The 15,252-nt window shown below is 47.9% G+C and overlaps 1 protein-coding gene across 1 annotated transcript; it reads left to right on the plus strand.

The window, feature by feature from the left end:
* The first annotated feature begins 4,498 nt into the window (after positions 1-4,498).
* LOC119215667 (protein sprouty homolog 3) lies at positions 4,499-12,563 on the plus strand. Its single transcript, XM_037468002.2, has 2 exons — positions 4,499-5,195; positions 10,479-12,563. The coding sequence occupies exon 2, from the start codon at positions 10,577-10,579 to the stop codon at positions 11,489-11,491; it is 915 nt and encodes a 304-aa protein (XP_037323899.2). The 5' UTR covers positions 4,499-5,195; positions 10,479-10,576; the 3' UTR covers positions 11,492-12,563.
* The last annotated feature ends 2,689 nt before the right edge of the window (positions 12,564-15,252 follow it).

The raw sequence follows: 15,252 nt of genomic DNA on the forward strand, positions 1-15,252 counted from the left end.
GTTTTGGAGAAATATCCAAGACCAACCACCACCAAAAGAAACTGAATTAAAACCGCAGTCTCCCTAATGTCCACCAGGGGGCGACGCCTCTGGTTTTATAGAAATGGATTTATTCCCTCAGTTAACATGGTAGACACGAGTTTATGGTCTCAATCTATAGCTTGAAGTCTTCCTCAACGCAGCATGATGTTTCAGTCAGGGAAGGCTTTGAGGGCGGGGCTAGCTCGTGATCGACAGGTCTCCACAGAGACCACAGTGCAGCGTTAGTGTCTTTTTAAACATTTATTCTCCCGAGCACACACGGAGAGCCACATGCCCTCGCTGCACGACAGAAGTTCTGTGTGTCAGGGTCCGGCTCATGCAGCGAGTCTGACGTAGCCGCCGCTCCCTCTCTGCAAACCCAATATCCTCCGAGGCCCCGGGGTTTTAGAGTGTAAAGCCAGTGCACAGGCAGGAAGAGAGAGACTGCATTATCTGCATCAAAGAGCCAGAGTTAACAGCCATAATCAATGCTTCCCCATTACGCACTCCGGTCTGCTGCTCCCTCTCTCTCTCTCTAATTTGATCAATGTGCTTTATTGGCATGAATGGAAGTATGGTATTAATATGGGGCAAAGAAACGGGGGAATTCATCAACAAAAGGTGGCAACGCGGAATGAAGCGGCTCAATGATTTAGAGTAGAGTCAAAAAGAGATCATTTTGAGAGCTTTTGAAAGTTGAAAATAAATAAAAAATATCCCTAAACCCTACACAATATATAATAATATAATATATAAACACCTGTAAGGTTATTTACATGAGTAGATGTTGCCTGAACCTCAATGTGATCATTTTGACAGTCATTTTGTCCCCTTTGGCCATAAACCTTTTGTGTCATGTCTTGACTTTTAACAACATTAATTGTTGCTTTTAACATTTTAAAAAGTATTTAAAATATGAAACAGTCACCTTCAACAAATGAAATAGGTGTTTATCTTTTAATTTTCCTAGTTAATGTTGTAACGATTTGCCAGAGTCATTTATACTCATTCACTAAGACACAAAAACAAGTAAAAGCACTAAAAATGTAACACTAAAGCAAATGAAAATAACTATTCTCTGCCTTTTGCCCGTATTGACACATTCTGCCCCACACAGGCAGAACTATCGACCCCTCTCCCCCAGCAACCAGGCCCCGTGCCTGAGGTCAGTGACCCGCTGAAGCCCCCTGCCTCGCTGTGGGGTCGTGAAGTGTGTGTGTGTGTGTGTGTGTTCTCTTATTGACTTCCATACAACCGGAGACGAGGCGCCGCCCTGCTGGTCAGTGGATAGAATGCAGGTTTGAGTTTTTTCGGGTACATGACTGACGCGGCTTTAAAGAAGGGTGGGACCTGTTCATAAAAGGCAAAAACAGGATATCGTTTTTTGTGAACCCTATTGTGGTTGTTCTTTCTTTTGTTGTTGTGGGTAATATTTGAGTCTACGTGATGAGTTTAGCAACGGAAAGGTGCACTGAGTGACCGTTAGTGCAACAAAGTTACGCTGTAAGAGATACTGCGGAAAAGCTCCTGCCGATCTCTCTTTCTCTTTTAATGTCTGGGCTCTGGTTTGTTTCACTTAATTCCATCTCCTCATCTCCTGATCTATCCATCAGTGTCTCTCTTTGTCTCCCACACCCCCTCCGCCCCTCCCTCCCCCTCTCTCTCCCTCTCTCTCCGGCCCTCGCTTGTCTCACGTCGTCTCCCTGCAGCTCATTTTCACTCCCATCACCCTTTGCTCCCCCGCCCCACCTCTCCTCCCCCTTGATGAGCGAGTGAATGAGTGAGTGAGTGTGGGCGAGCCGCTGATGCACTCCTGGTCATTAATAAAAGTTTTATTCACAGTCAGGAAATGCATTCGAGCCGCGGTGGCTGGAGCTGCTCTCAGACGCACAGGAAATGGGCGCTTGGCCGGCGGCCAATCCGGCTATTTCAGGGGTTTGTCCGGAGCCAATCAAGCTGTTCCTGGTCAGTTAATGGATCGGTCGCTCTTCTTCCTCCCTGCGCCCAAATATCAGCTACGATTAGAAGATGGGGGGGTGGTGGTGGTGGGGGGGGTTCAAGAGGCAAGGGAACACAACATGGACACTATTGAGAATGCGCCAAAATACCAAAAAGTTTTCTTCTCTTCTCTACAGCAGGATGTTCATTTAGCAAATGATGGTCCGTTAAGAGTCAATGAGACCTTCAAGTTCCTGCGTCTTGTCGTCACAACAAGCCTTTTCTTACAAGTTTTGCTCAACTAAAGTTTTAGTGTCTCCAAGTTTTTAAGTCCAACGTTTTTTTTGGCTCATCAATGAGCCAGCTAGCTGGAGCAGCTTGGGTGTCCGCTAGCTAGCTGGCTAGTTAGCTGGCTAGTTAGCTGGCTCGTTAGCTGGCTGGCTAGCTGGCTGGCTAGCTCCACTGCGCTTTGTAAGACCACAACTGCACGTCTCCTCTAATTCATTCCTGCAAAACCTTCCCTCAGTGGGACTTTGCCTCAGTTGTCCTAGTAAGTAAGTTAGCGCGCAACGAAGGAACCCACAAAAAAATGGCCGACCCTCTAAACTTCCCCGCGGACGTTTGATTTTAATTCGAATTTCTACTGCTGTCACAAAACCATCAAATCACCACGCGTGAAGAGGCGTCACAGTGTGTGGGGGGGGTGGTGGGGTGGGGGGCGGGGGGGGTGTGTGGCACACTGCGACGTGTTGCGTAAGTCGACACCCATGCACCCACGTGCGCACGCAGGAAGAGCCGTTCGGAGCGCCGGCAGAAACAAATGACTTTGTAGAGCCGCACACGCTGGTAAACCAGGCCATCCGACATCGATCCCGGGCCTGACCCAGAACATCATTCGCTTGGTTTTGCCTAATTGGCGACGTGCATGTTGCATCGCAGGGAAGCAACACATCAGGAAATCCTTTGAGCGGAGCGATGAGTTTACAGACTGGGTGTCTGTGTGCTGGCTTTCTGCTTTCAACATAAGTGAAAAAACTAAAAACTAATAAATACTGATTTTTGTTGTTGTTGTCTTCAATGTTTCTCTATCAGCAGTTAGTTTCATCTCAGATATATTCCTCAACAGGAAACAGGAACCCCCCCCCCCCCCACACATTATGGCCTCGTGTCCGGTTACCTTAATGTGTGTGTGTGTGTGAGTGTGTGCCTACGCTCTGTGTGTCTTGCTTTGGTCCGGATGGGTTTGCAAGTTGCTGAGTAAGGGCACGGACCAAAAAGAGACAAAAGCACACGCACGCGCTCACGCAGACACAAGAGGAGGTTCATATTACAGTCATGCAGCATATTGTACGTGATGTCACCCGTCCTTATGGAATGAGTGAGTGAATATCTCCGACGTGCTTTTCTCTCCAGCGATACGAAGATCGCCAAAAAATGTGTGGAATGTGGTCTGAAGACTAATTGATAAATCTCCTGAGAAGTGTTACCACCAACATGTTCTCATGCAGCGAGTACTACAAAAACTTCTCTCTTTTGTTTTCCAGTTAATGTCCAACGACGTAAAAACTTTTCAAAGGAAAACGGTTTTCCCCAATAAAACGTCTTTGATTCATCAAAACATCATGAAATCCTTCGTTAGGAGAAGATTGCCGGGCGTCACCGAGGGTACAAAATTCTGTTTTATGATGTAACAAACTGACAGGCCGCACAGTCACAGCAGAGCAGAGGCTGCAGATTTTGATCATGCATGCAGCGATGCCATCATGTGAGCACGTCTGCATGGAGAGCGTCGGCTCTGCTTTGAGAGTTTGGACACAACTAAAGTGTCAGAATAACTGCGCGCTAAGTGGAAAATGGGGAGTGTGTTCGACGAAGCACGATTCATTATTTAACACATACACAGAATGTTAAATACTTTACAACTGACACAAACAGAACGTACCCCAGTCTTTCATATTTGATTCACCGCTCAAAGGTGAACTGCAACTATACGTTTTAAAATCCCCTGACTCACCTGTACCAAAAAATGTGCTTTGTACTTGTAGATGTCCCTCAAAACGATTAATTATCATGAAACTGAGTATATTGACAGCGAAAGGTTTTCGGTGTATTAGTCACGCACCTTCTGCACCAGGATCTTACCCTAAAAGCAGTGGAGGAAGGAAGTTTATTTTGAAAGGGCTGTACACATATTGGGCGCTCCACTTTCGTAAAACCCACAGAGATTGTGAAAAAGCTTTTGGAAGACACCACATTGCCTGGAGGATGCGTTACATCACCTGACCACGAACTACAGCCATAGATGAAATGAGAAAAATACTTATTTTCAACTTCAATGTGTTCCGACCGGTCCTCAAGCCATCGATGAATCAAACGAAATGCAACACCAGCCCTTCTGCCCCGTCATGTTGGTGGAGCAGAAGTGAACTGAATTCAGTGATGGGAGAGGAAGGAGGGGTGAGAGAGGGGAGGGGGGAGAGAGACAGAGAGAGAGAGAGAGAGAGAGAGAGAGGCAGAGCTCTCAGTCATTCATCTCTCGGGGAGAGGAGAGGAAACTACAGACGGACGGGAACACAAACAGGAACCACAAGGAAGGTTTTTATTCTCAAAGCTCAGGGTTTAATCTCCGGAGCTTCTTGTCCGAACCAGCTGTGCAGATTTCTTTTTCACGGCCCGAAGCGTTATATTTTTTTCTTCTGCCTCTCTGCGTGGAGATACTTCCTCCTGTGCTCCTGGACCCTCTGAAAGCAGCAAACTGAAAAAATTAAACTGTTAAGACGCTGCTCCCTCGCATGCACTCGCAAGGGGGAGAGAGGGAGAGAGGAGCTCGCAGGGAGGGACCGGCTGCTTTCCTCGGGGGGGAGACCAGAGCGCTGCGGGTCGGAGCTCCGGGAAGAAGAAGAAGAGGAAGAGGAGTGGGAAGAGGAGGAGGAGGAGGAGGAGGAGGGAGCGCCACGCTGAGGGGGAGCATCCTCCCAGCCTTACAAACACACACACACACACACGCACACACACACACACACACACACACACCCTTAGACAACAAAGCTCCTGTGATCTCATGAAATACTGTCGCTGGATACCAGAGAGCGGTTAACCATACCGTAAAATAACATTTACAATCCATCACTGGGTTCAATAGACAAAGTATAAGTTAACACACACACACACACACACACACACACACACAGACGGACACCCGGGACGCCGCAGAATGGATCTCCCACCAATCAGAGGTAATCATGAATTCAAGCTATCGCCATTCCGCTGATGAGCTGTTGATGATCCGCGTGAGCTCGGGATGAAAAAAAAAAGTTTCATAAACGAGGGAATGACTTAAAAGTTTTGGGTTTTGGCTCAATAATATAAAGTCAGAGATGTTTTTGGAGTGTGATATTGGTGACAAAGCAACCCAGCCAGATGCAGATGGAGAGAATGTTCATATTTAGGGATTTTAATCTCGTCCAGAGAGAACAAAAGTTCATTTTCCCTTTGAAGCTTTTGACATTTTTTTCACAGTCTGCACGTTAGATTTGAGTTTTTAACTTGAGTTTTGGAGAAAGTTAGCAGACTTCACGTAAAGAGACTGGAAGGGTTCCTCCCAAAGTGAAGCTTGTTTGCATTAACTGATTGTTAACATCAGTCCGCTCTGTGTGTGTGTGTCTGTGTGTGTGTGTGTGTGTGTGTACGTGAGGGGGACATGCAGGGATTGATTGTCCTCAAGGTCGGATGCAGAATGTCAATACCCATCTCCGCTGGGGTGGGACGGGGGCAGAGGAGTGGTGTTGTAGGGGCAGAGGGAGGGATTGACCAGGGATGGTTGGATGGAGGAGAGGGCTGATGAACGAATGATGAAATGGATGGATGGTTAGATGGATGGGGGGAGCGGGAGGGAGGGGGGGGGGTTACGCCACGTTTGGAAGAGCTAATGCATTGACTAACGCCGCATAGATCCACACACTTGTAGAGACGGAGATCAACAGTAAAAAAAAAAGCTTTGTTGCGAAAAGGAGAAAAAACAAAGTAACTTCAACTTGAAAGATGAAAAACGTTTTCTCCCAAGAACTAATGGTGGAGATTTGGTGGAACACAAAACTTTACATTTTCTTCTGATTGTGTTTGAAGCTCGTATGAGAGTAAAAGAAAAGTCATTTTCTCACAGATGCACAACTAGAGGAGTCGCCGCCCTGGTGGTCATTAGACAGATTGCAGCTTCAGGAAGCCTCTGGAGGCTTTTTTCACAGGATGGTTTTATTGCTTTTGTCTCCTTCTCTCTGGCTCTTTGTCACCGTGTCTATCAGGCCGATGTGCACACGCTCTATCGTAACAGAATGACCCGCTTTACTTCAGCTTGGAAAAAACATTCAAAGTCAAAATGTTGACAACCTCATTGGGCCAAAATGGACATTTTTGTGAATCTCCTTCGTAAGTTTGAGGAACATTTTGTCAAAGAAACTAGTCCCAGTTTTCTAAGCTTTTTCTCATTTTGGACCCCACAAACACAAAAAAACTACGTCACCACTTTCGGCGTCGTCTTGTCTCTCTGACCTCCCTGTGTCATCACTTTGTCGAATGGACTCTTTGGTATTAGAGGTTTGACTGGTGGCTTCGTTGAAACGGGAATAAACCAAAAAAAAATTCGGGAGTCTTTCCTCTCTGTTGATGATCATGTTTAGGGGACCTGACTCGTGTCAGGGGCCCCAATCACCATGGTAACAAGTCACGCATACGCACCCATGTGTCCCCCCCCCCCCCCCCCCGCGTGTCTCCATGAAGCGCCGGCTGCTCTCTACTCCAAGATCACAAAAACAGTGACGGCTTTGGAAATCTTCTGCCGCACTGTCAAAAAACTGCTACTTATTGGCCTCATGGTCCCTCACTCATTCACATTCACTGCCTCTGGTCATCCCTACCTCCTCTTCTGGTCTCCCAATCCCACCCCTAATCCCCCCCCCCCCCCCCCCCACACCCCTGGCCTGGACTTGCTAGTCTGCAGTGTCTATTTCAGTCTTTCCGTTGGGGTCAGATTCGGCACATCCGGTATCTCATCCAGTTTATTGTCATTCAATCCGGCCTCCGGAGGGCGCCTGGGGGGAAGGCCCCTGGGTCCTAGAGCCTGACGGGGCCACAGTCACGTGCACTCAGAACTATAGAGGGCATTAATAGTCTTGATTTTACGTTATGTCTTTACGGCATTTTGTGAAGCTTTAAAGAACTCGCAAACACAATCTGTCACATCAATTTAAACATGTTTTAAAAACAATAACGTTAATGTTTTTACACATGAACGTACCAAATGAGAGATGTTCTGATACTGTTTTTTCTTCCAGCTGCCCGAATCAACCGATATTATAAGATTGCGTTTAAAAAATACAAGGATATAAACAGACAAACTTTCTTGCAACTACCTCAAAGTGGATTTTTCCATTACCCATGTTATCTGTGGTGCTAATTTTAAAAAAGGTTAAACAGGTTTAGTAGCATTACAAACCACTGAGACACTGCTTCCATCTAAATGTAGTATTCATTTAATCAGTAGTGTGCTAAATAATCAGTAACCTTACTTCTATGTATTATACCGTATTTCTTAGGACAGACATTGAAAACTGAACTAAACATGTTTGAAGTCAGAATGTGAGGATGGAGGCACACATAACTTAAATAACTAAAAACAAATTTAATTTAAAAGGAATTCAGAAAGCTCTTCTTCTCCTACATCTGTTTAACACTGTGGGGACGAAGAGGGAGAGAAAAGGGAGTGAAGGACAGGGTGGAAGGGAGCGCGAGCGGAGGAGGTGATGTGAGAGGGCGAGAGGAAGGGAGGAGAGAGGAGACGACGACGACAGGAAAAGCGGAGGAGAGGAGAGGGCAACCCCTCCTCATTCCGAGGCGAAGGGTCACTGCAGGCAGTTTTAAAAATAGCCCCCGAGGCCATGATGTCACCGGCGAGAGATGCAGCGACGCTCCGTCCGTTAAGAGTCGATCGACCATCGGCGGGCCGAGTCCAACTCAGCGGGGGGGGGGGGGGGGTGGGGGTCCAGTCCGGGACGGACGAGGGACCCGCTCGCGTTTCAGGATGTTTCTGCATCAAATCTTAATGTTTTCAGGTGTGTGACCGTCCCTGACTCATCAGAGGCTCTTCTAGATGAACGCTTGTTAATACCCAGTCAGGGACACCGTTGTGTCATTATTAAAACAACAATGGATGTTTGCAAATTTCCAGACAGTTCAAACCCAGCCGTGTAAATGTTGGTTGTGCATGTGTGCGTGTGTGTGTGTGTGCGCACGTGTGTGTGTGTATGTGTGTGAGTGCCATGGCAGGGCCTCAGTCATTACCGATACTCCCCCAGCACAAAGGTCCGTGCTCAGGTTTCCTCCGTCGGCCTCTTGGAACACCATCTCTCTCTCTCTCTCTCTCTCTCTCTCTCTCTCTCTCTCTCTCCTCACTCCGGATGCTCGACCAACGCTTCTTTGCACATTTTACATAAAGCAACATAGTAAAAAATAAATAAATAAATAAATGTGTGGATGCTGCTTACAAAGAAGGTTCACACCTGCTCCCCTTGGACTCTCCTCTTCACTATGGACTGCAGACACGGTGCTTTGTAACAGCTTTAAGGGTTATTACAGATGGTCTCAACCAGGAAATGAATATGAGCTCATGGAAATGGCGTCGCATTCTTTTTTTTTTTTTAACAATTAGACGGGCTGATGGGCCGGGTCTGCCTGATACGATTAGTCGCCAGGACCCTCTCGTCCCTCCTGGGACCAACGGGTGAAAACGCTTCCTCATCCAGTCGAGCTTCTTATCTGCTCCAGCATGCTGCACCTCAGCTTGAAAGCCCGGAGGACTTCTGGGTGTAAATAACAGGGCAATATTATCATGTCATGTTTGTGATCAGTAATCTGCCTTTAATTAGGTTACGTAATCTCAAATAACGTCTGTTCTTAAAAATGTTGTTAATCTGTAACGTGTTGGGGAGCTTTGCTCGATGTGACGTAACAGTGGATCATTTATTTCATTCCTCATTTAGAAAGAAAGCGACGGATCATTCTTAAGAGCAAACTTGATACATTTGGGTTTTAGGGACTGTTAGTTGAATAGAGGAAACAATTTGATAATCTACATAACAGTAATTGAAATAAATATGACATGTAGCCCTTATATAGACATATCCCGTATCCAACTCACTGGCCCTTTAAGGAAGTTAGAGTCTAAAGTAAGTGTTTTTAGTTACTATCCTGTTACTGAAAAATCTTAGATCCCCCCGTCCCCCCCTTCCCTTGGCCACTTGGCGAGACCTGCAGTATCTTTGTGTGTGTGTTTGTGGGGTTTTTCTTGTTTATCATACACACAATTACAACGATATGTTCCCCTTTCAAAGTGAGCAGCAGATATGAGGCTTTCCTTCTAGAATCTCTTCATTCAGCAGGGAATCAAATCAGCTGCACTTTCCACCAGACTTGGACCTTTTATTTAATTAAATTTTTGCTCATGCATTTACTGCGCTCATGAGCAAATTTAGATTTGAATTTTCAAGCGTTTCGAGGCAGACTCTTCGTTTGGAAATTTGTCAGTGATTCTGGTAATTATACCTTTCCAGAAACAGCGTCCCTGTTACTCCGAATAAACCACACAGACAGAGTTTACCAGGAAACACTCCAGGGTTGATGTTTCCATTTTTAAAGGCAGTTATTGGTAGCCATTAAAGAAACCACGTCCTACGGCTGAAATCCACAAACCACAACTCAGCGCACTTTGTATTTAATCTCTGGTTTTCTAAAAAAAAAAAAAAGCCTCCTTCTCAACGAGTTTGTCCTGAATGGGACCAATTCCAGATACTTGAGCAGATACCCTCTAGAGCTCCATAAACGACCCTCTTCGGGTCCGGCCGATGTACAAAGACTTTGATTCAGAGCGAAACCTGCGCCTCCGCTGTTCCTTGGCGGCCTCCTGCTCTCTGCAGGTGGGTTTCCTCCGCGGACGGCAGCAGCTGCGTTCAACAGATGCTAAATTACAGTGTGGGACCTGATGGTCGTATCTCTCGGGCTCTGGCGGGCTAATAATAGCGTTGGCCCCGAGCGGCGGAGAGCCTCCGCGGTCACGATGACATGGCTCGCGTGGAGGGCTGAGCTGTGCTGCACACGTTTCTGCAGAGTAACAGGCCTTTTCGCTGTGTGTAATGTCCTATGGATGCACTGGAAGTTTCGTATTGTTGTTGATTGAATTTTTGGATCTTTCAGGACAGTTTGTTAGACGAAATATGTCATTTTAAAGCTGTGAATTTAGATTAAAGATACAAAAATATTTGTCTGTTGTCTGGGCAAACGTCGTTTTAAATACGGCAGTACACCTTCTGTTCACCTTTTGTACAATATGCTTTAAGCTAAATAAAGTAAAAGGTGTCCATGTATTTCATAAACAGGTGTGAGCATATGCAATATGCAATAGGTGCTCATTGAAGAAGGGATGTCTGATGGAATGTTTAAAGCTCCGCCTCCTCTCTGTGTGTCGGCAGGTTTATCTGATGTGCCGTGAGCGTTGGGAGCACCTTGCCCCAACCCCTGCCCCCCCACCCCCCACCCCCCCTGGTGCTACCCAGCCTGGCTCATCAGGATGGACCCCGCTCATTCCTTCAGGATGGAGCTGGACGGGCTGGACCCCCAGCAGGTACTGTCGCTCGACCAGATACGTGCCACCCGGGCCAACAATGACTACGTGGAGAGGCCCGTGGCGCTGGAACCGGCGTCTCTGTCCGGGTTTTTTTATGCCCACGAAGACCGCTACCCTCATGGAGTACACGCCCACTACCCACAGCCGTCCTTCCACTCGGCCCTGCCCCGCAGCCACAGTCAGCAGCAGCACGCTCACCTGTCCCACCTGAGCCGCTCCAGCACCATGAGCTCCTCCATGTCCCGGACCAGCGCCACCTCGGACCAGCGGCTGCTGGCGGGTTTGACGCCCTCGCGTTCCGACCTGGGTTCGGCGGTCCGCTCTCAGCCCAAAGGAGAGCTCAAGCCCGACGCCCCCCTCGGCAAGGGCCTGGCGGAGGACGAGGCCGAGCCGGGCCGCCACCTGTTCATCTGCGAGCGGTGCGGGCGCTGCAAGTGCCGGGAGTGCTGCGCCCCCCGCCGCCTGCCTTCCTGCTGGGCCTGCGGGCAGCGCTGCCTGTGCTCCGCCGAGAGCGCCGTGGAGTACGGAACCTGCCTGTGCTGCGTCAAAGGCCTGTTCTACCACTGCTCCGCCCAGGACGACGAGGACAACTGCGCCGACCGGCCGTGCTCCTGCGGCCCGGCCCACGCCTTCGCCCGCTGGGGCACCATGGGCCTGCTGGCGCTCTGCCTGCCCTGCCTCTGCTGCTACCCCCCCGCCAGGCTGTGCCTCGCTCTGTGCCAGTGCGCCCACGACCGCTCCACGCGCCCCGGCTGCAGGTGCAGCAACACCAACACCGTTTGCCGCAAGATCTCCGCCTCCAACCCTAACCCCGGGCGACCGCCGCTCCACAGCAAGGCCCCGGAGAAGCCCTTATGACAGGCCTGGAAACGCCAAAGCAACGTAGTCGCCAAAGCAACGCAGTCGCCAAAGCAACGGGGTCGCCAGTCGACCCGTGCCACAGCTGACATTTGGACGACAATGCCAACTGGTCCCACCCACCTACATACGACAAGCCAACCAACCAACCAACCAACCAACTGTGTTGTTCACCTTGAACTTACTTCATCTCCAGCTCAGGAGGGACCAAAGCTTCACTGTGCCTGTTCACGTGGGAGACTTCAAGCCTAAGAACTCAAGCTGAAGAAGAAGAGCCTGTTGTGATTCGCCCGAACTGCCCTTTGACCTTAAACCGAGACTTAACCGGAGAGAAAACACCTCTCTCTGCATTCTGCGGCGTGTAGTCTGGACGCGTCGAATCCATTTATTTATTGATGAACCTCCTCCCTCCCCACCTTCGGCAGGGAAGCGCACGGGCGGGGGGCGATGGGGACGGAGAGTCGCCCCGTGGCCATGTGATGTGGCCCGTGCCAACACATGATCTGTCCTCTAGAAGACAGAATCAGAAGATGCATGAGAGATCGAGGGCCGCGACCCGTGACGTTCTGAAAACTCCTCGAAAGGTTATCCATTAATGAACGAATTAAACATTTTAAAAAAAAGCCTTGTGCCGCAGTGCATATTTGACTGTGAGTCTTTTAACAAAAGCACCGAGGCATTAAAGTGAGAACAAAGACACATCTGTAACTGTTTGACACCAAACCAAGGGACCATGCACTGTATGAACTGAGTGAATTTCAATGCTATTAAGCTAATTTGTAAAGCAAAAGCACTGTGAGGTGGATGGACGATGTTTACCCCAGAAGCCCAGAGCTGAAGGGAGGATTATTTAACCGGAGGGAGGGTGCATCCATTGTCACCAGGCAGCGTGTGTGTTTGTGTGTATGTGTGTGTGTGTGTCCTCCACTGTACAACAACCTGTGCATGTAGAAGCTTTGCGTATGTGTTTTTTTCCTTTTCTCGACAGAAGAAGCCTCCCTTGTCTTATTTTTAGCAGCGCTGCTTCAGTGGAGCTTTGAGGGTCTGGTTTCCTCCCGAAGTCAGTCTGTCGCCACCGCCCCCCCCCCCCCCCCCCCCCCACTGCCCACCTCCTCCCATCCGACTTTTCACTCTGCCTGAACGAGAGTGAGATGGTCCAGTCAATACCTTGATCCTGAAGGACTTGCAGCCTTAGCAGCACATCAAGCACTAGCGTGAGAAATTATTTTGCCTCAATGAAACTATTGTGAGAGAAAAGTTACCTCAGCTGAAACTAATTAAATGTGTGAAGTAGTAAGGACACTGACATTTAGTCACTTCCTCGTAGACTGATGTACAACCAGTGGAGTCGCCCCCTGATGGCCATTAGACAGAATTGCTCCGTGGAACCGGAGGTGTTAGCGCATGTCGGTGTGATCACTTTAACCACAGCACCGAGCATGAAAGGCGCCAATCCTGTCGGTTAACGAGGTGCGGCTACTGGTTAGCAAATAGCCGACATTAGCGTCCCTTTGTCTAAACCACTAAGACCAAAAGAAAATCAGTTGCTGATCCTGCTAATGTGCAGAAGTTAGAACAAAAAATGATAACGAGCTTTTAAAATGAAACAAATAACATAATTACAACCCAACACACACACACACACACACACACAGCCTTATATCCCTGCTGCCTGGTCCGTCTCTCCTCTCACGCTCAGCGGGCTAAAAGCCTCCAGTTCCTGGTCCACAGAGAGCCGATCAAACAGGCAATTAGCTCCATGATATAGCTCCTAATGGGCCAGAGAAGAACGGAGGGAGGGGATGAGTGGACGCGTGGTGTTTGGCAGATGGACAGCTGATGAGGACGGAGAGAGGGATGCTGGGAGAAAAGAGGAAACGTTGATGTCGCCATTCAGTCAGATGAAGGCCTTTTATGCAACAACAAAAAATAAATAACGCACTTCAGGATTTGACTTAGTATCAAACGTAAACACAACGAAAGCCAAAAAATGTTTTACTTTGCTATATTTTTATATGTAAATATGGGCTATTAACTATTTGTATTCTGCTTTACTTTGTCTATACGAGATTGTTGTTGGGTCTGTTTTGCATCATGGTGAACATTTGCTTTACTTTGCTGTCCACTTGGGATCAATTCAGGAACTTTTGGGGCAGTAAACATTAGTAAAAAAAACTAACAAAAAAAACCCCATCTAGAAACAAAAGCTTTATTCTCAACGTGTAACATCGTTGACAAGAAAGCAACCCTAAAGATTATTTTTTAATCCACAAACAATAAGAGGGCTTGCTTCAAGGATGCGTGATTGTTTCCCCAAACGTTTCTGTCCTCCCTGGTTTGACGGACAGCTCGGAGACTGTGGAGGACACACTCAATCATGATATGAATGTTCCGTTGTTTCCTTTTTTTTTTAAATGTTGCAACTTTTCTTCACTTTAAGCGTCACTCTTTTTTCTTCTTTTTTTTCTTCTTCTCATCACAAGTCTTTGGCGACCGAACCCCTCGGGTTCACGCCGCGTCCACGTCGGTGCGGACGAATTTGAAAATGCGCAGAACAAAGATCCCGAGCGTCCCGTAAGCTCCTGTCCTGCATGCGCGCGTCTGTGAAAGGACAAACGGCGACACCAGAGGAGACAGACGCGTTTTCTCCTCTTATGGTGACTGGTGAAACAAATTATCCTAAGCGGGGGAACTGTGCGACCTCTGACCTCTTTCGGGGACGCCGCGCTCTGTGCGTTCCGCAGGCACGCGGCGGCGGCGGCGCCGAGGGAGGGTTGGTGTGGTCCAGTCGTGAACGGGCTTCAGAACCAAGAGAAAGACCGTAAATCGAAAACAACTCAAAAATAAGCAAACAACAGGGAAGAAAACAACAACAAAGGGATGCAGAACATCTTTCAGTCTTAAGCTGCTTCACGCTGCATCTGACTTCTTTTTACTTATCTGTTTTTTGATGCCATGCGCATGAACGCACCCTTATTTAGAGACAGTCGGGTGGATGATTGACAGGAGCAAGTTGACAAAATGGCATCAACAATTTAAGGAAAATATCAAAACGCATTAAGGAGCAACGAGTAGTTTTCCATCACTTGGTGAAGTCGAACTCTTTCTAGTCATCAGTCGCCGGGGGGGTTCGATGCCCTTCATGTCCGCTCTCTCTCTGCCCCACGCGTGTGTGTCTGTGTGTCCATGAATCCAGATGTTTTGATCCCCTCACTATAACCACCCGACTTCTCCTCTCTTGTCTTAGCAACCATCGCTTTTGGTACTAATTGGCATTTTGTGTTGTAAGATAATTTAAGAAGAGTATATGGAACAAATATATATAGAAATCTATCTTAAATGAATATATTATATATGGAACAATGTGCATTTCTCACTTTTCGTTTCATCGCACCGCTTCGTGGGTATTTATTTAAACGGTTGCAACAACAGAGCTTACAGTAACCCCCGGGATGTCGGTATTTATTTCACAGGTCAGAGGAGGCCTTGTTTGTCTTTTCATTTGGTTTGTTTGTTCCTCTCGGTGCGGCGCGGCCGCTGCTACCCTCCTGGCTAAAGATGAACCAATAAAAAGGAGTTTCCGAAACACAAACTGAACAAATGTGTGAGTTCACTGACTGAAAACGCGGACCTCGGTAAACACAGGGTTTGATCCACGGATCCTCGTTTGGTCTAGAGCGGAAATAACGTGACACATGAATGATGTTAACTTGCTTTGCCTCCTGACTAACTGACGCGACGCAGTCATTTTCATCATCATT

Source organism: Pungitius pungitius, chromosome 16 (assembly GCF_949316345.1).
Source record: "Pungitius pungitius chromosome 16, fPunPun2.1, whole genome shotgun sequence".
Taxonomy (NCBI): domain Eukaryota; kingdom Metazoa; phylum Chordata; class Actinopteri; order Perciformes; family Gasterosteidae; genus Pungitius; species Pungitius pungitius.

Bases quoted from the DNA above. Each gene is read 5' to 3' on its own strand.
- LOC119215667 (XM_037468002.2), top strand. From the start codon at position 10,577: ATGGACCCCGCTCATTCCTTCAGGATGGAGCTGGACGGGCTGGACCCC.